The 26,438-nt window shown below is 41.8% G+C and overlaps 1 protein-coding gene across 2 annotated transcripts in view; it reads right to left on the bottom strand.

Annotated features, from left to right (window-relative positions):
- The window catches only part of SMCHD1 (structural maintenance of chromosomes flexible hinge domain containing 1), a 163,769-nt gene that overhangs the window by 114,949 nt on the left and 22,382 nt on the right, over nt 1-26,438 (bottom strand). For both annotated transcript variants that reach the window (XM_054018979.1, XM_054018978.1), the window contains exons 8-17: nt 22,229-22,395; nt 17,506-17,599; nt 17,068-17,278; nt 16,022-16,142; nt 15,751-15,934; nt 13,681-13,878; nt 12,569-12,682; nt 1,722-1,828; nt 1,348-1,430; nt 1,056-1,169 (exon numbers count right to left, since the gene is read on the bottom strand). In XM_054018979.1, coding sequence (XP_053874954.1) covers nt 1,056-1,169; nt 1,348-1,430; nt 1,722-1,828; nt 12,569-12,682; nt 13,681-13,878; nt 15,751-15,934; nt 16,022-16,142; nt 17,068-17,278; nt 17,506-17,599; nt 22,229-22,395 — 1,393 coding nt within the window. The remainder of the gene's footprint in view (nt 1-1,055; nt 1,170-1,347; nt 1,431-1,721; nt 1,829-12,568; nt 12,683-13,680; nt 13,879-15,750; nt 15,935-16,021; nt 16,143-17,067; nt 17,279-17,505; nt 17,600-22,228; nt 22,396-26,438) is intronic.

Raw genomic sequence — 26,438 nt, 5'->3', positions numbered from 1 at the left:
ATAGGCAAGATTTGGAAACAAATTTTGCTCTTTTTACTATCCAATGAAATAACTTACAAATTTTGGTGGATCTTACCATGTAACCAAGCTGGCAAAACTTGATTTTTACGGTTGCAGCTGTGGACAAATTTTCCAGGGCACACTTCTACAAGACATGGCGATATTAAATCCATGTGTCAGACATTTTTGTGTCTGCCATATACCATGTTCTTCATGCCCGGTAAAGAATGTCTTCCTAGATCATTACAGCAGTTGTTCCTCACCAGAATGCTAAAGCCATTCATCATATCAAATGTATCCTCAAGAATGATTTACAGAGGCTGAAATACTCATATCCTGTTACTGTGTATTGCAAAATTTCATGGCATGAGTTAAAGAGATGTGGCATGTCCCTCAATACACTGCATCCTGCTAGAAAATGTCTCAACTCTTGGACCAGAGACCATCAGTGTGTACATGTATATGTACAGCCCCTAGCACAATGGAACCCTGATCCTGATTGGGATCTCTGTTTAATGTTTTGCAAAAAAAAAAATCTAAACAACCACTCTTTAATCTTTTTGTATAAGTAGCTTCCAGTTTCTTCTGTCACTTATTTATTAAATGGATTTTAACTTTCATAAATCAATAGGCATTATATAATAGACGAGTCCAGAAGTCCATGAGTGAACTGTAAGCCTTGCATTCCCACATACTTACCTTATTAGTTACACATACGAAGAAGGTTAAAGATAACATTTACTGCTCCTTAATATTCTCACACTCTAAGGCCATATGACCTGAAATCCATATCACGCCCACATAGATAATGGAGGATTTAAAAAGCCATACTTAAAATATCAGGGCATTAAACATTTGGCATGATGGCATCTGTCTGTTCCTTAAAATGTATAGCTTACCTAGTTTTGGAGAATCATTGTGCAGTTCTGACAAGATTTTGTCCTTATCTTAAATTTATATGGGGGTATCAAATTCTAAACTAGCTATATATAGACAACTTGCTTTATTAGTCTACAAAGAAATAATTTGTTAATCTTTCAAGGTTGTGTACTTACAGTGCAAAATAACCTTTAGTTCAACAAGCAGTTTCTTTGACCCTCCATGGCTTGTACCTGGAAGTTTTTGCATTGCCTCTCCTTTCTTATTCAATATTTCAATTCTTAATGCTCCTGTATAAAAGGGTACAAAAAAGTGACTAATTTTTAAAACAAGCAATGTACAAAATTTGTTTGTTCTTGTTCCCGAGAGGTTTTCTTTTAAAGTTATAATGAATAATATGCAAAAATAAACAACAACAAAAAAACCCCACAAATATTAAATTAAAATAGTACCTGGAAAGAAACATACCTATTGGTGTACCAGCAAGCTTGATCTCATTTGGTAACAGCTCATCTCCTTCAGGCCATGTTACTGACAATCTATCAGGAAGTCTAACAAAGAAACAAGATTTTTTTTTTCTGTAAGTAAGAAACAGTACACTTGATTTTTAGTAGAAGTTTATACATAAGCACATTTAGAAAGCAGGTTTTTGAAAGTAATTCCCTCCATTTCTTATTTTCATGCTATGCTCAGAATTCAACTGCTGTAGTAGAAACAAAAATTTCTGATGAGATTATCAGGAGTAATGGAGCTACAATCTACATATTAGTGATTTTAATGATTGTGGAAGAAATACAAAAACCTAGAGAGTAGGGTCTTAGCAAGTAAAAAAGAGATCTTACCTTGCCATTTCATCTTCAATGTATTTTTTAACAACTTTTTCAGACATTGCTCTGTCAAGTTTTGAGATTGGAATAATTTTTATTTCATCATACAATGCTTGAGGTTCCTGAATAAATTAAATTAAATTATCAATATCTATGCTGTAACATGCAAAGAGTAGAATTATCACTTTATATAAAAGGATCAGCAAATTAGATATAGATATAATGCAATATCCTAAATAAGATTATGTGGAGATCCTGTAGATGATAGATTATGCTAAAAAAATCATCTGAGGGCAGTGATACCATACAGTTACTCACAACTATACAATAGTGTAATAATTGAAGTATACAATTTCTATTGTGATTGGCTGTTGCCTTTAGAACATCCATATGCTCGCAATGAACATGAATGTCTCAGCTTCTCAGGATTTCCTTCATATTAAATAGTCTTTAACCTAACTACATTTCAAACACTTATCAGACAATACTTTAGATTGCTAATTTATGTTTACAATAGTTGCATGATAGGCTATCTCAATCTGCATTTATTTAGATCAGTGCATGACCCAAATTCCCCCTGTAAACTAGGCACAGCTGTCCCCTGACTATGTAAAGGGAAGGGGGTAGGTCTATTATACATAAACTCACCCCATCCCTGCTCAGGGAAAAAAGTCACACAGGGAATCTATTGTAAAGATAACGTATTATTTACTATAATGTAACAGGATTTTTTTTGAAGATTCTCTCCTCACAATGGTGGTGGGGAATTCTACTCAATATAACAATCAAATGATGGGGTAGAAACTCCACAAGAGGAATCTTGTGAGGTTCCACTGCCCTTTCAAGGTTTTTGCATGCAGGGGCATCAACTGAGTGCTGGTTATTGTAACAAAAAACACCCTTCAAGTTATCTGGTTTTAAAGTCTTTCTGTATATTTGTATTCAACTTAACTAAATATACACATTTTACACTTTAACTATAGTGCACAAATAACAGACTCAGTGCTAAAACACACACACACAATAATCATGCTATGCTAGGGATAAGAATGGAAAAATGTTACCCATTGCTAGCAGAAAGGGAATTATCGAGTAAGAAATTTTCCATTCTGCAGCCCAGTGTCTTCCAGAAGTCTGATGTGTATGGGAAGCAATGCTGAGTGAACAGGAGTAGGGAGGGATACAAAAGTGAACATAAGAAATAGGAAAGACACACACACCCCCTTTTGAACTACTCAAATGGCCAGGTTATGACTGGACCATTGCCTGCAGTACCATCCTGCCAAAGGAGGTCTCTGCAGAGATTGAAAGTCCATCTTCTAGCATCCAATCAAGGTGTTAGTCAATGATCACGTAGCTGCTCTGCAGATCTCTGGGGTGGAAGGGCAAGCTCATTTGGCCGATGAGGTTACCACAGATCTTACAGAATGCACCTTGATTCCTTTTGGAACAGATGCACTGAATGGCTTTTATGTCTCAACAATGCATAGTAAGATAGATCTAGTAAAGGAGAGCCTGGATTCTCTAGGCCCTTGGCACCTCAAAATAAAGGAAAAGAGGAAGTTACTCACCTTTTGCAGTAACGAGGGTTCTTCGAGATGTGTCCCCCTGTGGGTGCGCCACTTTAGGTGTCAGTGCGTCCCTGTGCCACAGATCAGAGATTTTCGGTAGCAGTGCTCCGTCAGGGCGTGTGCGCGTAGTAGTTGTCTCGCGATGCCGTTGGTGCCTCATGTAGCACACGCATGACCTGACCCGTTCAGTTCCTGCTCCACCACAGAGCTCGAGGCATGAACTCCAAAATAGAGGGGAGGAGGGTGGTTAGTGGAGCACCCACAGGGGCACACATCTTAAAGAACTCTCATTACCGCACAAGGTGAGTAACTTTCTCTTCTTCTTTGAGTAGTGTCCCTGTGGGTGCTCCACTTTAGGTGACTGTAGAGCAGTGCTCCACCGTGGACGGTAGGGGCTTCGGAGTTGTGTATGTTGATGCAGAGAGCATGGTAAGGCCTAATATAGTATCTGACTTACAGGATTTGGTGATAGCATAGTGTTTTGCAAAGATGTGCTCTGAGGCCCATATGACAGGCCTGCATATGTCTATCAGAGGGACATTGTTCAGGAAGACTATAGATGTAGCCATGACACACGAGGAGTGGGATCGGATCCCTGGTAGGGGTTCATTGTTATGCAGTCGATAGAGATGGATACAGGTAGAGATCCAATTAGATAGTCTCTAGGTTGATACTGTACATCCCTTGGAATGTTCTGTTATGGAAATAAATAGTGTTGGGGATTTCCGGAAGGGTTTGGTTCTAAGTAAAACCCTATGGCTCGTCTGACATTGAGTGTATGTAGGATAGCTTCTTGTGAGTTCCCATGCAGTGTTGGGTAAAATGTGGGAAGGTATATGGGTTGGTTCGGATTGAAGGATTTTGCCCAATACTTTGGGCAAAAATTTTGGATGTGGTCTTAAAGTGATCTTGTTTTTAGAGAACACTGTGTAAGGAGGCTCCGCCATCAGTGCCCTGATTTCACTGACCTGTCTAGCCGATATAATCGCTACAAAAACGCCACCTTCATGGACATATGAAGGAGGGAACAGGCCGCTAAGGGCCAAAAAGGTGCTCTGGTGAGGTATTGGAGTATGAAGTTCCAGTCCCATGGGGGGTAGGTTGTCAGACTTCTGGGTACGTGTTTTGTATACCAGTAAGGAAGCATCTGTGATTGGGTGAGCAAAGACTGATGTTCCCTCCACCTTGTGCTGAAAGGCTGTAATGGCTGCTAGATGTACTTTAAGCTTATGGATAAGCCCGATTCCTTGAATTCCAGTATGCAGTCCAGCATGGCAGGTAGAGGCGTCACAACTGCGTTTACCTGTTTTTGTTGGCACCATAGTGAGAATCTCTTCCATTTTTGGAGGTAGATATTGTGAGTGGTGGATCGCCTGCTATTTAATAACACGTTTTACTCGTTCTGAACAGGCTAATTCGTCACCTTGGAACTACATAGAAGCCATGCTTTGAGGTGAAGTTGCTCCAGATTTGGGTGGAGAGTTCGGCCTCCATTCTGTGAGAGGGGATCTGTCTGCAGGTGAAGAGCTCGTGGAGCGCACACTGACAGGTGCAACAGGTAAGGGAATCAAGTCTGTTTGGGACACGTTGGAAGAATCAGTATGATATGGGCCTTGTCGGTTCATATCTTGTGAATGACTTGAGAGATTAGAGGTATCAGTGGGAATGCGTATACGAATAACGTGTCCCATGAGATGAGGAAGGCATCCCCTAGTGACTTGGTGCTAGTCCCACCCTGGAGCAGAAAAGCGGGCACTTGTGGTTTGTTGCTGACACAAACAGGACTACAGATCGATAGCCCCATTTTTGGAATATCAATTGGAGGACATTGTTGTGTATTTCCCATTCATGTTCCTCGGAGAAGTATCTACTGTTGTATTCTGACACCCCAGGAGGTAAAATGCTGAGATGGCTATGTTGTGGTGAATGCACCAGTTCCACAATTTCAGAGCCTTGGTGCAAAGTGAATGGGAGCGAACTCCTCCTTGGCAATTGATATAGAACATGCATGCTATGTTATTGGTCAATATGTAGATTGATTCGTTCCGTATAATCGGGAGGAAGCGCCTGAACACGTTGTATACCGCTTGGAGCTCCAGGAGACTGATGTGGAGCTGAGTTTCCATCAGTGACCACTTGCCTTGTATGGAGTGCTAGTCTAAGTGAGCGCCCCAGCCTATGAGTGATGTGGCGGTCATGATTATTAGCGATGGAGGATCTTGTTGGAAAGGAATGCCCGTGCAGACGTTTTCTGGTTTCGTCCACCACTTGAGTGACGTAATGACATTTGAGAGTACTGTCACTTTTGTTTAGACTGTGTTTGCAGAGAGTGTACACAGTGCTCAGCCAGCCCTTTAAGCAACGCATATGCAGTCTTGTGTGTCTCGCCACAAATGTCGTGACTGCCATGTGACCTAATTGCTGTAGGCAGGTTCTGGTGGACATTTGAGGCTGCCAGTGACTGTTGAGATGAGGTTGGTTATTTTCATGAATCTATGACTGGGCAACAGCGCCCTGGCCTGTGTGGAGCCAAGGTAGGCCCCAATGAATTCCAGTTGTTGCAGCAGGGTCCGTGTAGATTTTTGCATATTTACCAGCAAACCTAGTGTCTGGAACAACTCAATGGTTGTCTGCATCATGTGTGTCACTTCTTCCCAAGTTGTGCCTTTCAGTGGACAATTGTCTAGGTACGGGAAGATCATCTCTCCTCTCCTTCATAAGTGGGCCACCACTACAGTGAGCATTTTTGAAAAGACTCAAGTGGCAGTGGAAAGGCCAAAAGGTACTACTCTGTATTGGTAATGGTTGACCCTTACCGTGAATCTTAAAAATAGTCTGTGTGCTGGGTGTACGGTAATATGAAAGGAAGCATCTTGGAGGTCGAGGGATGAAAACCAGTCCCCCCTTGTTTAACGCTGGAATAATTGTGGCCAGTGTGACTATTTTGAATCTGTGATTTCGCAAAATTTTGTTAAGTTTCCAAAGATCTAAGATATGCCTCCATCTGCCATTTTTCTTTTTGATGAGAAAATAATGGGAGTAAAAACCCTTCCGTTTGTATTGAGTTGGAACTTGCTCCACGGCACCCAATTGTAGGCGATGGTTCACTTTCTGTTGTAAGAGGTGCTCATGAGAAGGGTCCCTGAAGAGGGACAGGGAAGGAGATAGGTAGGGGGTAAGGCGAGGAAGGGGATAGCATAACCCAATCTTATAACCTCCAGTACCAATTGGCCAATTGTTATTGCTGCCCAAGCATGGTAAACAGGCGCAGGTGATGGCCAAAAGGTGGGGTAGGAGTGTCAGGTAGTGCTGTATTGAAGGGGAGGTCATTCAGACCCTCGACCAAGACTTCACAATTGTGGCTTGGTGGTAGATGGTTGTGAAGACGTGGATTGAGTTTGAGGAGCCCTCCATCTTTGTGAACGTTTATTTCTGTTGTGGTCGAATTGCCATTGTTGTGGGCAGTGGAAAGAGGTGTATCTGCCCTTTTGGTACGGTTGGTATTGACGGTGTTTGTTAGGAGGCGTGTATATGCCTACAGTGCACAGGGTGGCCCTAGAGTCCTTCATAGAATGAAATACATCATCTGTTTTTACAGAGAAGAGTTTCTCCCAGTCGAAGGCGAAATCTTCTACCTTGAGTTGGAGCTCTCTGGAGATTCCGGACGACTGCAACCACGAAGCCCTGCGCATTACAACTGCCATTGCCGTTGTTCTCGCTGCAGTGTCTGCTACATCCATCAAGACCTGTAGGGATGTCCTGGCAATTTGCTGTCCTTCCTTCAAGATAGCATTTGACTGGGGATGTTTTTCCTCCAGTAAGGCATCAAGGAATTCTTGCAGCTTACCATAATTGTCGTAGTTGTACTTGGCTAAAAGGGCCAAATATTTGGCTAACCCGGAATTGGAATGTAGCTAATGAGTATACTTTTCTGCCTAATAGGTCTAATCGTTTATGTTCTTGATCCTGTGGAGTGGACTGGAATTGAGGCTGTTTGTTGCGATGATTAGCAGCTTCCACCATTAGAGAATTCAGCTGTTGATGAGAGAACAAAAAGTCCATCCTTTTAGCTGGGATGAAGTACTTCCTGTTAGCTCTTTTGCTCGTAGGTGGTGTGGTTGCGGGGAGTTTGCCAAATATTCTCTGCTGGTTCCATTATGGCATCGTTTATTGGTAGTGCAATTTTGGATGTAGTGAAAGTCTGTAAAATTTGCAGTAGCTTGTGCTGGTTTTGTTGCACCTCTTCTAGGGGGATGTTTTGGCTGGCGGCTACTCTTTTAAGGAGTTCCTGAAATTGTTTCAGGTCGTCAACTGGCTTGGAGGCAGTGAAAAGACGGCCTTGTCAGGGGAGGACGATGAGTTGTGGGCTGGGGAAACGTCTGCATCGACCAAACCTCCTTCCTTCTCATCTCCTCTGGTGCTTCTGAGGTCTCCCTGCTTCGGGAAGGTGGAGAACGAATTTCCCTTCCGGCTGGGGTCGAGGGCCTACGGTAGTGAGCCCTATATGCCACCCAGGGGTCCCCTTGCATGGGAAAGGGCATTGTTGGATACATCCAGGGTTGTCCATACCATTATTGCATCTTGCAAGGTTGGCGAGATTTGGTCCTAATAGCTTCCCATGGTGGTCTTCACCCCATGAGTGAAGAGTGTTGGGAGGAGAAGTGTCTCCCATGTAATTCCTCCTTTTCATCACTGGAGATGGGCTAGGGAGCAGGAGAAGTGGACAACAGCTCAGTTATTTGGCCTGGGGATCCCTTGTTACCAAGCAAGGGTGACTGCAGCACTGAGGAGACCACTAGGACCTTGTGCTGTGGAAACTGCTGCGTAGCCACTTGTTTCTGTGGCGGCGGTGCCGCTGGTGCAGATGCAGTCAGTGCCTTTGTCAAGATGGTTGGTGCTGTTTTCAGCTGGTCACATCAGTGCCTACGACTGAGTCGGTGCCAGTGGGGGCTGCATTGCCTGTGGTACCACTCTCGGTGCCAACTCCTGCACCAGGGTGGTCAGTGCCGTGGAGGAGCAGCATCTCGACTCCATTCCGGAGCAGTGAGGCTCAGCAGATGTCCACAGAGGGATGGTGCCGAGGTGCTTGGAGCCTCAAAGGTGCTCACTCTACTCGAGCTCAGCACCGAGGATGGTGACCTCGCTGAGGACCTCTTCTTTTTCTGAGTGTCCCTATTATGGGAGGTCGCAGCTCGCTTCCTGGATGATTTGGAAGACTGAGCACTCCCATTAGCAGAGATTTTGCTCAGGGAATCATCTGTTGATGTCAATTTTTGTCCCTGAGGAGGAGGCTGAAGGGAATTTCCATCAAAATCATCTTGAAGCGGAGATCTCGATCACGCCTTGCCCTGGCTTTAAGGTTAGAGAAATGGGCACATTTTTGAGGGATATGGATCTCCCCCAAACAGACAAGTCACCGTCTGAGAGGGGCATCGCTTCACGCAAAAGTCACATAGTTTAAACCCAGGCGAGTGGGCATTGTGGATGTTAAAGTTTCCCAATGGGGAAAGAGTTGGAAAAATAACAAAAGAAAATACATATAATTTTTTTATTTTTGGAAAACAACAATAACTAAGTAAACTAGACATACTAAGCTATTGCTAATCTAACTATTTCTATAGAGAGAAAAACAAAGAGGCAGCACTGCCACTGAGCTCTGTCTGCAGCCAAGGACGGTTGAGAATGAACTGAACGGGTCAGGTCGTGTGCACACTACATGAGGTGCCAACGGCATCGTGAGTTGACTATTGCGCATGCATGCCCTGACTGAGCACTGCTACCAAAAATTTCCCATCTGCGGCACAGGGACGCACCAACACCCAAAGTGGAGCACTCGCAGGGACACTACTCGAAGAATGCAGACCCATCTCCTTGTGGATTCCATATGCTTGATATAAGTCTTTAGTGATCTTTTGATATCTAGGGTGTGCCACTGCTCCTCATTTGACAGCTATGGTTCCGTTCTCTAAAACTCCAGATCTGGTAGGTAGTTCTGGGTCCTCGGAGCATTCCCCATGCCCTCAGAATAGTGTCTGAGAAGCTGCAGGCCTGGAAGGCATATGGGAAAACCCCTGTGGACATCCTCTGGAACTACAGCTCCTGACTCAGAAACTACCTGGTCTTACATTCGCTACAAGGAATGGTCCCATACTCTCAGAAGAAAGGCCTGAAGACACCTGATAAACCTCACCCATGGAGAGACCCATATGTGAAAGACCAGAAGGCACAGTGGCTATAGACATTGTGCTATGACTGACCTCGTGCAGAAATATCAGATCCTGGATCTTCAGGAATCTGTCTAGTGACGGGTATATCTTTGTCACTGAAGCATCTACGTCCACTCCCAGGTGAATTATGTTTGTTGAGGGAATCAGTGAGCTTTTCCTGGCATTACTGCAAAGCCATGTGCTTGGAGGCAATCCAGACTCTGGACTGTGGGACTGCATGCTGTGGCCTATAGCCATGCTTTGCTTTGACTACAATCAGCTACATACGACCCTGGGTGCCAAGGGTGGATCAGAAAGAAGAGCTGTCAAGCTAAGGATTGTGTTAGTTTGAAGGAAAACTGATCTAGGTTTGCTTGGAAGCTTCTACTCCAGGTTCCCCTTCCTCGCCCCTCCAGGGTAACAATCCTTTCTTGGATATCTTTGGTGTTGGTAGCAACCAGTGGATTGCTGTGTTGGATTTCAGAGAGAGGACTGAAGCTTCTCTGCAGTCTCAGCTAGTAATTTCTGTTTCCTCCAATAGCTTCTCACCTGTAAGTCTGCATGCACAAGATATCTATTTAGAATGAGTGATAACTATTCATGGGTGTAATATGACATCCTTGTAGTCACCATGTTAGAATCCATTGCTCATCACAAAATCACATCAAGGGTTTGACCAAGACCAGGCCTGAGACATCTCACTCCAAGCAAGGATCATACCAATAGAAGATGAACCGTTTGTTTACCATGAAACAAGCTTTCCCACTAAATATATGAAAAACCTTTGGTCTGAACACTTACAGCTGAGGCTTTGAAATTATTGCACCGTGATTCTTATGGTCTTGGAAGGAAGTCCCATTGTGAAGGTGTGGCTTGTTTTTACACACACACAAGTTTAATCAGGTGTCCTCATTTGGATCTTATGCCCTCAAAAGAGGCATTAACAGGAAAATATGTATTAATAATACTTGAGAGGAAAGATATTTTATTAATATTAAGTTCCTTGCAGGTCACTGACTGGCATCCTGTCTTGGAAAAGTTCTGTAGGGTTTTTTTGTTTCTTTCTTTCTTTGTTTGTTTTGCTTGTGTGGTACTTCTTCCCCTGGCTATTTACAGGAGGAAGATAGTATAATTCATCTTGGTCAGGAGACCACACAACAGAAGTGGGGTACTGGTACACATAAGTAAATTGTGAAAATGGCTTGTTAGCTGTCCCCAGGACCTGAAAGGCTGCCTGACTGCTCCTGCAAGTAAGTACAGTAGAAACCACCTAGTACCACTAGGAGCTTTACTCAGGACACTAGGACCATTTTGAACATGGAAAGGGATTTCTCACTTACCCCTCTGTAATCCCATGAAGGTGCAAGCTTCATGGGGAGTAGAATCCTCAAGCACCTCTGTTCTGGTCAGATTGCCTGAAACGCACAAGGCTCTATGTGGAGACAGCCTGGGGAGTGAGGGAGGGAAGAAGCGAGACCTTTTCCCAGGCAAAGAAAGAATTTGTAGCTGATGATCAGAAGGGACAATTCCCATTCATGTTCTGCCTCAAATCTGAAACCCTTTCCCTGGCAGAGTGAGGCTCTTTTGGTTGAAAGCCAGATGGGTACAATTTCAGTTAACCTGCTGCCTGAGGCATAGCAACCCAGGAGGCACTGGTTTCTCTGAATCCCCACAAAAGCTGTAGGGTGGGGGAAGGTGGTGACCATGGTACAGAGCACTGAGAGACTCTCTGAAGGAGATAATCACCCACAAACACTGTCTCAGGGTAGAAGGCAAAGAAGGGGTTTAACTCCTGATTTTCACCCCACTTGCTAATTCACAATAGTAATCACTGTCTTGTGAAAGACACACTTACTTTTGCCTTTTTGACCCAGAATCTCTGGTTTACACAGCACTAACTCCAGAGTACCATGAGAAAGCCCTGATTCATGGTGCAAGGAAGGGGAGCTGTAAAGGAACTCTGCTTCTCTCCTCAGGGATTTAAGACCCACTTTAGGACCAGTAGCCTGGAAGGGGTCTTATCTTTTATGGTCCTTTGCTGACTCAGGACTCAACCTGTTGGTCGGCTGGTCAAAGTCCTCTTCATCATCAGTGCCTCTTCTTTCTCTGCTCGGTCTTTCCTGGTTAGTTTTTCACAGTGAAGTCATGGATACTTGGGGTGTGTGTGTGTGTTAGGAGACCCAATATGCCAGTGAACTCAGAGCCCCGTGCCCTCAGAAAGAGAGGGTTGGCTGACTGCAGGCCAGGCATTTTTTACCTTCTGCCAAGACAGAGAAAGCTGCCTCAAACACTGAGTACATTTTGGATTTCGCTCAATGCTTGCATGGCTGCTCTGCCACATCTGAAAGGGGGCAAAGAAGCTCAGCAGGGAGGCACTGCAACAGAGGCTCTGAGTGGCTGTGACCACAGAACTGCTCAAATCCCAGACCAAGAGGTGGCGAAAGGCTTGAAAACAAATAAAAACAATTTAAATGCCCACAAAACAGCCCAAAATAATAAACCCAAAAGAAAAGGAAGGGAGCAAAGTGAACCACCACTCGGCAGCTGTCACAAAAGGCAGAAGATCTGGCAGCAACCAGTAGAAGAGAGCATGGTTAGTAATACAGGCTGTGCTGAAGCTTTGAACTGCCTCCAGAATCTTCAGACAGGAGGAGAATATATAGTCCATATATGTCAGAGCTGTGGGAGAGACTGCTAGCAGCAGGGACATTATCAGGTCAGAGTTGAGAATGGAAAATTTCTAACACAGCATGATTATAATATACATGTGTATTTGTGGTTGATGCTGGGCAGCAGAATTTAAACACAAAACGCAGCAACTGTGTTAAGTGGCAACTGTGATACTGCACTGCCAAATCAAATTTAAATTAACTAGACCATTTCAATGGACACACCTCCATAATGTGAACTATGGAGATTTATACTAAAACTCTGAACTGCTTTTTTACTTTTTGGAGGTTTGTAGATAGAAAAAGGTTTTAGATAGAAAAAAAAAGGTTAAAAAAATCTAATCTCAGGATCAAATAAAGAGTTCAAAATGGAGTAAGTTTCAGAGTTTGTACGATTTGCTTTATAGCTTACTTACCAGAGCAAGTTGAACCTCTCCTCCTGTAGCATACACATCCCCATCATGATCTCCATATAGAAAAAATTTCAAGATACTTCCATAAAATATTGGAAGAGTTTTAATTGTTTTCACCTAAAAGAGAAAAGACAGCTCAGTAATTATTATAAAACTTAACATGGATAAGTTCCTGACACATATGGTTCAACAGAAGTTACACATTAAAAATGACATTTGTGCATCAGCCACCTTCCAATGATTCTGCTTGCATGTATAAATCAAACAATAAACCTTTCTGAAGTTAGACATTCCTCACCCAGGTTTTAGTTTGCAGTGGAGAAGCTCTCCTTAAAACCCAAAGTCCCTGCTTTAAATTAGTGTGGCCTCTATCATATTCAGACAGGAACTTTCTCTCAGAGCTCCTCCACAGATAAATCACAGGATGATACAGTCCATCCATAGTTAAGGTTGTAATCAGGTTCCATTATAAGACTTATTTTATATACATCTTGTAACTCTGGCTAAAAGAAATGGTGTGGACTAAAAATTTCCAGGTTTATTCTAAAGGCTAATGGAGAATTTTTCTGTACAGCATGAAGTAAACTGTTCAAACTAAGTTACAGGATATTAAAAAAATTAATCTGATTTGAAATTAACGTGTCCTAAACTAAGGCAGCTTGTTACTACCTTCACATTTTTCACAGTTACATTTATTTGAAATCTTGCACATGAACTACAACTGAAGAAAATGGGCCAATTTTATTCTTTTCTAATAATTTTGTTGTCTTATAACAAAGAACTCCTAGTTTCAGAAAAGAGATTAACAACTTGTCTAATGCTGCGCTGTGTAGGTTGCGAAGTTAAGGAAAAAGAAGGAACACTGAAGATTACTTCTAAATTCTGCAGGAGACAAGGAAGGAGCCAGGGAAGAACAGAAACTTAATTCTGATATTTAACTTTTTACAGCTTGATTTTGCAATCTTAACTTTTTTTAATGTAATTTTTGTACAGAAAATTATAATCTGTTGATCTAACTAGTATCATACTTACCTTATATACTGTAAATATTCTACACAACGTATATCAATTTTTAACTTTAAAACAGTGCCAACATTATCAAGCAATTAACTTACCAACTGTCCAGTTCTGTACGTTTTCCCATCCCACTCTATTGCAGAATATGTAGCCCAAGGACTTTGCATTCTTTTGGAGGTCAAGTCAGTACGTGTAATTATTTCTTTAAACAGTGTGAATTTTATCTGTTTGTCATATTTCTCATGGCAGTCTTTGAGCCACAAAGCAAATTCTCTGTCAATTTTCATTCGCTGCTCCTGTGAAGTTTTAGTAGATGCATTACAAAATGTAAATCTGAGTTTCATAGGTGTGAATAGCAACTTAAAAGTTAATGGTTGTTCTCAGTGATACTGTAGTCAAAAGTTAGTTTTTCAACACTCTTTAAAAATATCACATTCTAAGTAAGACTTATCTTAACCCAGTAAATGCTTAAAATAGCTTTACTTACTGATGTATTGAGTTAATTTTCAAAATGTTGCTTACTACAAATAAGAGGTTATCTTCTTAAGGAAAACGTCTTTCCCTCACTGTATACCTAGTTACATGCATACAATAAAAACTAGATATATAGACATAGAAATCACTTTTTTCTTCTTCAAATAAAAAACTAGGGCTGCTATTAAAAAAAATAGTCACAATTAATCACGTGATTAAAAAATTAACTGCAATTAATTGCATGATTAATTGCACTCAAACAACAGAATACCATTTATTTAAATATTTTTGGATGTTTTTCTACATTTTAAAATATATTGATTTCAATTACAACATAGAATACAGTGCTCACTATATTTTATTACAAATATTTGCACTGTAAAAAAACAAAAAGTAGTATTTTTCAGTTCACCTAATACAAATACCATAGTGCAAGCTCTTTATCATGGAAGTTGAACTTACAAATGTAGAATTATGTACAAAAAATAACTGCATTCAAAAATAAAACAATGTAAATCTTTAAGGCCTACAAGTCCACTCAGTCCTACTTCTTGTTCAGCCAATCGCTCAAACAAGTGTGTTTACATTTGCAGAAGATAGTGCTGCCGCTTCTTGTTTACGTCACCTGAACGTGAGAACAGGCATTCGCATGGCATTGTTGTAGCTGACGTCACAAGATATTTACGTGCAAATGTGCTAAAGATGCATATGTCCCTTCATGCTTCAACCACCATTCAGACATGCGGATTCTGCTTGATAACGATCCAAAGCGGTGTGGATCAATGCACGTTCATTTTCACCATCTGAATCAGATGCCACCAACAGAAGGTTGATTTTCTTTTTTGGTGGTTCAGGTTCTGTAGTTTCTGCATCACAGTGTTGCTCTTTTAAGGCTTCTGAAAGCATGCTCCATACCTTGTCTTTTTCAGATTTGGAAAGCACTTCAGATTCTTACATCTTGGGTCGAGTGCTGTAGCTATCTTTAGAACGCCTGTTCTCACTTTTAGGTGACATTGTAAATAATAAGTGGGCAACATTATCTCCCATAAATGTAAACAAACTTGTTTCTCTTAGCGATTGGCTGAACAAGAAGTAGGACTGAGTGGACGTGTAGGCGCTGAAATTTTACATTGTTTTGTTATGGAGTGCAGTTATGTAACAAAAAAAAATCTACATTTGTAAGTTGCACTTTTACAATAAAGAGACTGCACTACAGTACTTGTATTAGGTGAACTGAAAAATACTATTTCTTTTGTTTGTTATTTTTACAGTGCAAATATTTGTAATCAAAAGCAATATAAAGTGAGCACTGTACACTCTGTGTTGTAATTGAAATCAATATATTTGAAAATGTAGGAAAACATCCAAAATATTTAATAAATTTCAATTGTTATTCTATTGTTTTTTGTTTGTTTGTTTTGTTTTGTTTTTAAGTTAATCGCATGAGTTAATTGTGATTAATCGACAGCCCTAAAAAAAATCCCAAGGTTTGTGCTCATTTTTCAGTTTTAAAAAGGCTCAACTTTAAGGGCTATTAATACTGACATGGATTACTATTGCAAAGTTCTCTGCAAGTTTCCACAGTGACCTGTCACTGGAAATAGTGCAAAAATTTAGTAATATGGACAAATGAGCACTAAGAAGTGGGATGAATTGTGGCAAGCAGAAGTACAAATTAAGATTAAAAGCTTCACCTGTCCATTGAAGACCCTTGTAAAAAGAGTGTTTTTTTCTTTTAACTTCAGTTCCAGGTCCATGAAAGTAAGCTTGTTTGTGCTGACCTGAAACTTATCATTGGTAAATAATGCGCCAGAAATTCGATTGTAGCATTCAATTGGTGCAAGTCCTCTCTTCTTGGGAGGAGCACACCAGTCAAAGCTTAAAACAAAAAGGCAAAATAATTAGAAACTTCATTTTTTGAAAAAGCAGTAAAATGTTTAAATTGTAGACCTGGAAATTTCTTACTCTTCTACACTTGTGTATGGTATTAACCTTCCATTCCAAAAACATTCAAAAATAGGCCTTTTTCCCCTGGCCCCTTTTTCTACCACAAAGCAGTCATCATCGTCATCATCATCTTTTAATCCTAGATTTAAAGGAACACCAGAGTTACCATAACAAAGCAAGAGCCAAAACAAGAATATATTGTAACATTTACCTTGTTTGTTAAATTACACATACATTCTGTGTACAGTTAAACTATTTATTTAGTAGGTATATACCACAGAGGGGAAAAATAATTACCAGTAATTTTATCATATGCCTTTTCTTTCCCAGGTTAAAATTCCTTTCTTACACTAAATGGCATCTACCAGGGAACAAAAGCATCCTTTTGTTGAATCAAATCTGCTTATCTTGAATATCCAAAACAATTATCTCCTCCACAGACTCACACACCTACATTCAGACCCAGTTTCAGAGGCAATCGTTTTAACACTAGAAACAAAATCTGATTTTGTATTTCCTACACCCTCGTTGTTCCTACAGCTTCCAGCAGTACAGATAACCAGCCAGTTGACAGCAAAGCTGTCATGTACAGCCTTCCTCAAGTGTACATGAGTTTAGCCCAAAAAATCTACTTCTCACAGAAATGAGGCCTAAGGGAGCACAAGTATTATGTATGCACACAACTTTCATAATTTAGTTCATTATATAGTTTACCCTAAAACTAAAATTGTAAAACTTAACTTGAGAAACAGCACTAAATCTCAACTTGGTTTAAATTGCTCCCCCCTCATATGTTTTCACCACTCAGTTTCTAATTCATCTCAGTACAAAGAATTGTGAGATGGCTCAAGATGGAAATTTGCCATAAAAAAATGAAGAGTTTCTCAAAATTTGGAGATCAGTATTTGCTTCAGAAAGTATGTTCTTGAGTCTTTTTAAGCAGATTCTACAAATGACGAGAACTGGAAATATGCATGTAGCATGTTGACAAAATATAGGATTATATATATAAAACTGTCCCCAAAATTGTGAAATTTAAAACTCGTAAGATTTAACTGACTTACGTAATGGAAAGCATGGATCATCAGGATATGTTTCTTTATCATATAAGAAAGGATGGTAGCGGATGATGCCCTCCACTATACCTTCTCCTTCAACATGTGACTTAAACTCAAAGCTATCTGCCGCAGAATTTATATATAATGTCTGCATGTCATCTTTGATCTCTCTAAGATTGACCATCCTAGGTACCTTTCCTTTTTCAAACATCAAAATCTAAAAGAAAAACAAAACAAGTATAATTTTTTCCTGTCATCAACAAATTACAGTCAACACAAAATGTCAACTGGTTAACTACATTTTTGAAATTATCATAAAATGTCTCAGTTTTTCATGAAATTACACACATCTTTCAAACACTGCAGTATTTCAGAGCAATTAACAGTAAACATAATTACAGAAATGTATTAATGACATGTAATACGTTACCATATATATCCCACCTCAATATCAATGTTGTTGAAAGGTCCAGCTTCTTTCATTGTAGCATTAGTTTCATTTCCTTTTGGTCCATGGATATAGTAATGATAGATATGTCTGAAGTTATTAAAAAAATTATTTTTAACTAAACCAAAAACACACACAGGAAAACCTAAAGCAATCTAAAGTGCAAAATTTACAAAGCCTAAATATATTCACAGCTGTTTTTATATTAAACAGTTTTTTGTTTGTTTGTTTGTTTTTTAATTTAACTAGTTCTTGGCATTGTTGGATACCCAAATTCAACAGCATTAAAACCACAAGGTGAAATGACTAGGAACAGCGGCCAAGCTATGTTTAGCTGCATTTAAGGTACATTATTTTTCTTTCTTTCACCAACTGAAAAGGCCAGGGTACCTAGATATCTACTCTCAGACTGATCAGAATAGGTGAAATACTTGCATTAGAGGAAAGATTTAGAAATATTTAGATACCTTTGCAATGAAATAAGTGACTATGGTGATATGTATTATTTTGATGACAGTTTCCTTTATAGAAAGGCACAAAGTAATAAAACTACTGTAAAGCTTTTTGAAGTCTACAGATGAAAAGTGATGTATAAGAGCAAGGTATTTTTATTTATTCTGATGATCAGTTTTGTAATGGTGCCAAGTTATCTACACAATAATTAGAATGTCACAAATAATTTTGTGCTTTCTTTCATTAATTATGCTTTCTTTCATTTTACTACAGTATGAATAGCTAGGTGTGCATGCAATGATGCATTAGAGAAATTATCCTTCTATAATTCTTGTTCTCTAAAGGTATATAATAACCCAGTTTTCAGAAGTCTTGAGAACCCACATGTGCTTTATCGTACACTCTGAGTCCCAAATCCTGTGAACACTACTAACACATGTAAACTGTTCCATGGACTTCAATATTTTAATAATTAGCCAACCCTTTAGGCTTCAGCGGGACTACCCATATACATGCCTAATTTAGCCACATGTGTACTCTCAATAAAGCCTACAGAGTTAGTTATTTATGGAAAATTACTGGAATATTTAAGTCAATGGGACTACTTGTGTGTATAAAGTTAAACCCATAAACCCTGATCCTGCAATCCAGCAGACTTATTTAGAAAGTTACAAAAAGGTTTTTCCTTGTAACATTCAATGAAGATTCATACAATGAGGGAATTTGTAGATTTGGAAAGTTTTAGACTTCTTCATAACAGAATGGAACTGGAGTATAGTTTGTAGTTTATATGATACCAGTTGAGTGTACAGTAACTCCCCACTTAACGTCCTTTCGATCTTATGTCCCTGTTCCATTACAGAACATGCTCATTTAAAGTTGTGCAATGCTCCACTATAACGTTGTTTGGCCGCCTGCTTTGTCCACAGCTGGAAGCCCCCCCATCAGCTCCCCTACGCCCCCCCCCCCCCCGCCCCGCCAGCGGACCCCGCAGATCAACGCCTTACCCCTGCTCCCCCTGCCTGCGGCAATCAGCTGGTTTGCAGCATTCAGGAGGCAGGAGAGAGGAGCGAGGAGATGGCGCGCAGGCTCCCCCTCCCTCCCCAGCTTTCTGAACGCTGCAAACAAGCTGATTGCCACGGGCAGGAGGCAGGGGAAGGAGGGTGGAGGAGTGAGGACATGGCATGCAGAGTAAAGGGGGAGGAGGTTGGGGTGGGAGAAAAGGCGGGTTAAGTGTGGGGGCTTGGAAGAAGGGGTGGAGTGGGCAGGCTGAGGGTTGAGCCCCCCGCCCCTGGTGCTTGCACAGTAGGGGAAGCTGCCGTTGCAACGTGTTTCTCCTAGCCTACTTGCCTCCATGCCTGCCTCATTGCCCGCAGTTCCAGTGGGCTGTGCCTGGGTGGGGTAAGGCGGGGTACGTTCCAACTATAGCACTGTACTGTATGTACAGTATGTTTGTAAACACACAGCACGTGCACACTACTCCCCCTTCCCCCACAATTCACTTGCTTTATGGCCCAATAGCCCTGCTCAGGAATAGGGCTCTACACCAAGCGCTTGCGAGGCCACCAGCTGCCTGCAAAGCACAACAGAGGACCTGCCTTGCTGTCTTGCGACAGAATAAACAATGTTTTATCTGCCGCCCCGTGCCCCCCCTTTGCTGGAGGGAGGTAAGAACACAGGGGGAGGCAGCCCGCCCAGAGCAAGTTTCAGGAATAGAGTTCCAGTGCCTGCTTCCCTGTAGCAAGGGGGAGAAGCGGCGTAGAGATGCACAGAACCTGGCCCTGCTCCCATGAAAACCTGTGAAATGCATGGGAGCTTTGCCATTCACTTTAATCCCAGCTGCATCTCTCTGCCCCTACGTGCACACAGCAAAGAGGGGAACAGCCCTGTTGCAAACGTTATTTTCTTCCTCTTACTACATTGGCTGCAATGCTGCCCAGGTGCTGAGTGCATGGTTACTAGGGGAGATACAGCAGGGCCAGTTTTCCAGGGCACCCTGGAAAAGAGACCTTTGGTCCTCCAGCAGGGCTTCTGTGAAAGTAAGAACCTGCAAGAAAGTAAGAACCTCCATAACTAGTCCTAGCCTAAACCCAAAGGGCTTCCAAGTAGGGTGGCAGATTACCATGAAGGATAACATGGGTTTTCCAAATTCTTTCCCTTACAATAGTTGATTGATGCTGCATGACCCCAGCCACTCCAGGCTGAAGGGAGTAAAGAGGAGCACATCCATGCGCGTCCGGAGGATCATCACCCACAGCATCATGAGTCAAAAACGTCCAGCAAGTGATAGTGGAGTGCCTACCAGTAGCAGTACCACTAGCAGCAAGAAAACCAGGAAACCCATTAGTTTGGGTACTAAATTAGACATTTTAAAGCGTTTTGATGCAGGCGAGCATGCAGTAGATATTGGCATCGCTCTAGGTCTTACTCCAACCACTGACAGAACAATTCGGAATAATGCCGAAAAGATCAGGGCTAGTGCTCAGTGGGTAACACCGTTTAGTGCTACTACAATAAGTCGATTAAGTAGTAGTTTGCTGAAAACACAGAGCATCTTCTCTCACAGTGGAAAGAGGACCAAAACCAGCGGAACATAGCTTGTATCACTAGCAAACTTAAAGGTAAGGCAAAAAGTTGTACGACAATTTGAAGAGAGACCAAGGTGAAGGATCACTGACAGAGACTTTCGCAGCAAGTTGGGGATTTGATCGGTTCAAGAGGTACTTCCACCTGCATAACATCAAGATGTCCAGTGAGGCGGCTAGTGCTGATACTGCAGCAGCTAAAAAATTCCCCAACTATCTCAAGAAAATAATTGAGGAAGGTGGCTATTCCGCTAAACAAGTCTTCAATGTCGATGAAACGGGCCTGTACTGGGAGAGGATGCCTGAGCGGACTTACATTTCCCGAGAGGAGACAGCACCCGGATTTAAAGCAACTAAAGATCATCTAACCTTGCTTCTAGGTCGTAATGCTGCCGGAGACATGAAGATGAAACCACTGACAGTGTACCAATCTAAAACACCATGCGCTCTCAAGGGATTTTCAAAGGAACACCTTCCGGTCATTTGGAGATCCAATAAGAAGGCATGGATAACTGGAGCTATTTTTTTAAAATGGCTGACTCTCTATGCTGTCCTTGCATAGAAGGAATACTGTGCCAAGGAAAATCTTGATTTCAAGATTTTATTTGCTTATTGATAATGCATTGGCTCATCCAATCAACCTGGAAAACCCTGTGTGAAAATGTCAAAGTTGTCTTTCTGCCACCTAATACCACATCACTCATCCAACCCACGGACCAGGAGCCATCGCTGCATTTAAGGGGTATTACTTACACTGTACTTCTGACCAGCTCATCAGAGGCACCGATAGGGAAGGCAAACCTATGATTCGGCAATTTTGGCGTGACAACAACATCCTGAAGTGCATCGATAACATTAGTGAGTCCTGTGCTGAAGTTACTCAGGCTTGCATGAATGGTGTGTGGGGGAAGTTGTGGCCTGAATGTGTCAATGACTTAAAAGAATTTAAAGATGTTGTCCCTGCTATGAAGAAAGATATCCTCAGCTTAGCCAAGAAAGCAGGTTTTGATGAGGTGGAAGAAGCTGACGTTACAACGATCCTGACAGGGAACGCAGCTCCAACATGATTAGGTGAGTTGGTCATCTAATGACTTGCTATAAAGAAATTTACCAAGAAAAAAAAAAAAAAAGAAAAAAAAAGGAAAGCAAAACAACAATTTCTAGATGTGATTTTTCGAGTTCAGGAAGTTCAGCAGGAACAGCAAGAGGAGCAGACAATCCACCCTCTTCCACTCTCTGACTCCATCACCTCAACCAAGCTTCATACTCAGCAATGATTGTAGTATTAAATTGTTTCTTTAAAATTGTTTTAAAATTGTTTTAAACAAGCAATTTAATACAGGTATAAGTTTTAATGTATATAATGCCTTTTGTCTGGCAAAAAAACATTTTCCTGGAAACTAACCCCCATATTCACATTAATTCTTATGGGGAAACTGGATTCGTTTAACATCGTTTTGCTTAAAGTTGCATTTTTCAGGAACATAACTACAATATTAAGTGACAAGTTACGGTACTAAATTTCGAAGTCATCAGAATATTTGTCATCAACATTATTAAAAGTAAATCCAAACACAAAGTACATTACTAAAAATATAAGAACAAATTATAGTCTGACTTTGCATAAGAGGTTTTTTTTTAAATAAAAATAATCTTTTACAAAAATTAAATGTTGACTCACGCCAATTGCCTTGTCCAAAGATTAAAATAGTTTTTCAAGTACTGCATGTGATCTGGTTGTACACCTGTAACGACAACCGCAGTGAAACTCTTCTTGTCCCTTTCTTCCATTATGAGATTGTGTAGAAATCGTTCATCATCACTGGTGATATGCGCAGAGTCAGATGGCTAGAAAAGGGGATCAAAAATGAAACAAAGACAGGAATTGAACTGTATACTTTTCTAAGTCCTCCTATATCATTTCAAAGATGGGTGAAAAAAGTCCTACCAAGCATATGGAGGCAAAAATTGCAAAACACTTATAGCAGACATTACATGGGAGGCTAATCCTTTTTGTTTAAGAGTGTCCTACTTAATTACCTGTCAGTATCTGGTGCTCTCAATTCAGCGACCTTCAATCTATCAACACCTATGTAATTCTATACAGGAGTCTTGTACTGCCACATCACTGTAGTAACTGGACATCTTCCAGCAATGCATGAAGCCAGTGGTTCTCAAACTTTTGTACTGGTGACCCTTTCACATAGCAAGCCTCTGAGTGCAACCCCCCTTATAAATTAAAAACATTTTAAAATGTATTTAATACCATTATAAATGCTGGAGGCAAAGTGGGGTCTGAGGTGGAGGCTGACAGCTTGCGACTCTCCACGTAATAACCTCACGACCCCCTGAGGGCTCCCGACTCCCAGGTTGAGAACCCCTGCATTAAGCTATGTGACTAACTTATGTTGTGTGGTTCATTCTCTCTCTCTAGTGGGGAGAAATCTGTGTAGTGTTTTGTTTTTCACGCTTTCCTTTTTAAGTGTACATGCTGCTAGGAGTTTAAATTAGAAAAGGCAAGGTCCAAAAAGTGCACTTTGCACATGAGTGGGAGGTGGAGAGCCCTTAGTTCCTGTAGGAGTTTGTTCCACAGTCTCAGTCAGGCCCCAACACAGTTCTTTCTCCTGCACAGATAATCTTCACTTTTTGATAGGAAGTTCCATTGTGCCTAAGAACGGGAGCAGTCAACCACTGTCCTTCATCCTGGATCCTTAGGCCATCTTTTAGATATGCTGGGCCCAAGCCACTGGATACTGGATGCAGTATCTGACCCTAATGCTGTGACGCTGTGTCTGGGCAAGGGGAAAGGTGAATCGGAGGTTGGCCAGACACCTGGAGTAGGTCAAAATTATCTTGGCAGTATGGGGTCATCATAGCAACAGTAGCCTTGTCCTATCTTATATTGGATATTTTTCTAGGGATCATGGTGATCCATTGGAAAGCACAGAGGAGACTTCAAGACTATCAGAGGAGGGAAGCATCTGGGAGAGATCCTAGGCTCATGCCTCCCCTAGAACTTTGCATTTGGCATTCTCTGTGATGGCAAATAGGCCTATGGTCTGGTTCCCCAATAGTCAGCATATTGGGTTGAGAATGGATTTCCACAACCACTGCTTATTGTTGGTTACCACATTTCTGTTTCCGAAATTCATGAGATCTTTGTTAACCCCTGGAAGAGGCAGGGCCACTGGGGTCACTCCATATTGGTGACATCAACTGCAGAATTCAACGGCTTCCAGACAAGTGGGGACAATTGTGCGCCTCCCTGCTTGTTGATATAGTGCATTGCCGACATTACACTACACTACAGAGTTCTGTAGACCAGCTAGGACCACTACACAGACCAACCTGATGGCCCTCAGCTCTAAGACATTCACATGTAACATCTAAGGAACATACTCCTTGGATTTGGAGGTGATTCAGGTGGATGCCCTAACCTGTCCCTGATACACCCATAGTAAATGTCATTGCTGGGAAGAGGGTCAAGGAGGACACCCCTTTTCTTGCATTCAAGGGGTCTAGCCACTAGGTGACCTCTCAAAGGACTTGGGATGGTACCATGACCAATCTATCCATGTAGTGTTTGGTTGGGGTATGCACTGTCCTTGGCCAATGTTGGAATGTCTGCAGTGTATGTGCGTAGAATGGAGAAGAGTCTGGCAAACAGTGTTACCTAGATACATGTGTCCTAATAACCCCAGGCATGGGCAAGAGCATCATGTAGTGTCTTGTCAGTGACTGAAAGGAACTGAACAAGTCCTCTGATAGATATGCTTGGGCTGACTGAGTTGAGTAGGGCTCCTATTAATTCTGTCTTCTGGAATGGTGTGAGATGATTTTTTGTAGTTAACCAGAAACCCTAATTGAGGGGACAGGGAGAGGACTTGATTTAGTGTTGTTTTGGTCTCACCTGGCACTTGCCTGTGATCAGCCAGTCACCTAGGTATGCACAGACATGAAGTACACCACCACTGCCAGGTGCTTGGGGAAATACTCTCAGTGCTATGGTGTGTCCAAAGGTTAGAACCTAGGTCCCGCTACGAATCTAGAGTACTTCCTGTGGTCCAGGTGGGTGGCAATGTGGAAGTACATTCCGCAAGCTAAGAGTGATGAACCAATCTTGAGCATGGAGTGATGAAGGAAAGCATTACCCTTCCTGAATCGGACGCATGTACTTGTTGAGTCTTGTCTAGTCTAGAACAGGATGAAGACACCTTTCTTCAGAATGAAGAAATATAGAGTACAGAAGCCTTTTCCTCTTGGTATTCCTGAGGCAACTCTTCTATGGCTCCGAGACAGAGCAACGAGGCCAATTCTGTTTCCAAGAGAGTCCCTGAAGGAAGGCCGGGAAGGGGGTAGAAAACGAAACAGGATGATGATATCTAGCACCTATGTGTCTGTAGTATTGCCTGTCCCTGCTTGAAGGAATGAAGTAAGGTGGCTTCTGAAGGAAGTACTCTGTTGACTTGGTGTAGTTCTTGACCAAGTTGTCAAATTTGCTGGTACACGAATGGAGCTCTGTACGTAAGTAGAGTGGAAAAAAGTTCACTTCCTCTTCTGTCTCTTGATGCTTTTTAGACTGGTACTCAGGCTATCTATAATAGGAAGACATCCACGGTCTTTCTTGATGTTAAAGTGGAGGGGGGTACATCCGAACTGTGCAGATTCCAAAAGATTACAGAATTGCCTTGGAATTGTCAGTGAGTATAGAGCATTGTTTTCTCACTAAATACCTCTATCCATTCCTTCAAAGAGCAATCTTCAGTAGTGATTTGTAGTTCGCAAGAGATGCCCTCAGCATGGTCACCACAGTGGCCATGGATCTAGCTGTGTGATGTCATCTGCACCCAGCAACGTATTTGCCACCAATCATCCCTCTTTTACAATGTCCTCTAGAGCCCCTCTAGCCTCATGAGGGAGCTTGTTGATAAATAGCATCACTTTGTCCCATGTTAAAAAGTCATATTTGGAAAGAAGAGCTTAGCAACTAGCTAGTTGGAGTGAGGCACAGCAGTTGGTCTTTCTCCTGAACAGATTCAATCATTTGGAATCTTTGAATTCGGGTGCATTTTTGGCATGATTTTTCTTAGATGGCCAAGACCATTAGAGATCTGTGGTAGGATGCAAATAAAAGTACTCAACCCTGGAAGGTATAACCTGGCATCTTTTCTCAATATGTTCTGCTGGTGATGGTGCAGTGGCTGCTGTTAGCGACAGGGCTTGCAATGGGTCTAGTAATCCCTTATTTATGAGGAAGGCAATTCTGGTAGGACCTGCTGGTGATCAGATATTGAATAGTTTGAGAGATTTTTCAGGTATTATCAAAGTTTCAAATCTCCAGTGAATCTGCAAATCATACCAGGAACTCTTGGAATGTTTTGAAATCATCCAGCATTGTTACCTGTGCCAAGGCAACTGCTTTGTCACACAAAGAGGAAAAGTCTTTGGTTGGGGGGGGGGGGGGGGGGGGGGGAAGAGGCGACACCAGTCACTGATAAATTTGTGCGTCTAGGTCCCATTCCTCCCAGTACTCTCATCTGTAGTCTCGCTAATGAGACTACTGGAGAAGGAGATCTCCTCCTCAATGGAGGCGAGCGGCTCCTTGAGGCTTGGGAAGATAGATGCCAGAATAACTAAAAAAATAATATATGGAGATATACTTATCTCATAGAACTGGAAGGGACCCCAAACGGTCATCGAGTCCAGCCCCCTGCTTTCACTAGCAGGATCAAGTACTGATTTTGCCCCAGATCCCTAAGCGGCCCCCATCAAGGATTGAACTCGCAACCCTGGGTTTAGCAGGCCAATGCTCAAACCACTGAGCTATCCCTGCCCCCTACACTGGCATGCTGTATGAATACACGTGTGGAACAGTAGGTTCTTCTGGCAGT

This window comes from Malaclemys terrapin, chromosome 2 (assembly GCF_027887155.1).
Source record: "Malaclemys terrapin pileata isolate rMalTer1 chromosome 2, rMalTer1.hap1, whole genome shotgun sequence".
Lineage (NCBI taxonomy): Eukaryota > Metazoa > Chordata > Testudines > Emydidae > Malaclemys > Malaclemys terrapin.
The sequence above is the reverse complement of the archived record's forward strand: the minus strand, read 5'-3'. Positions and strand labels throughout refer to the sequence as shown.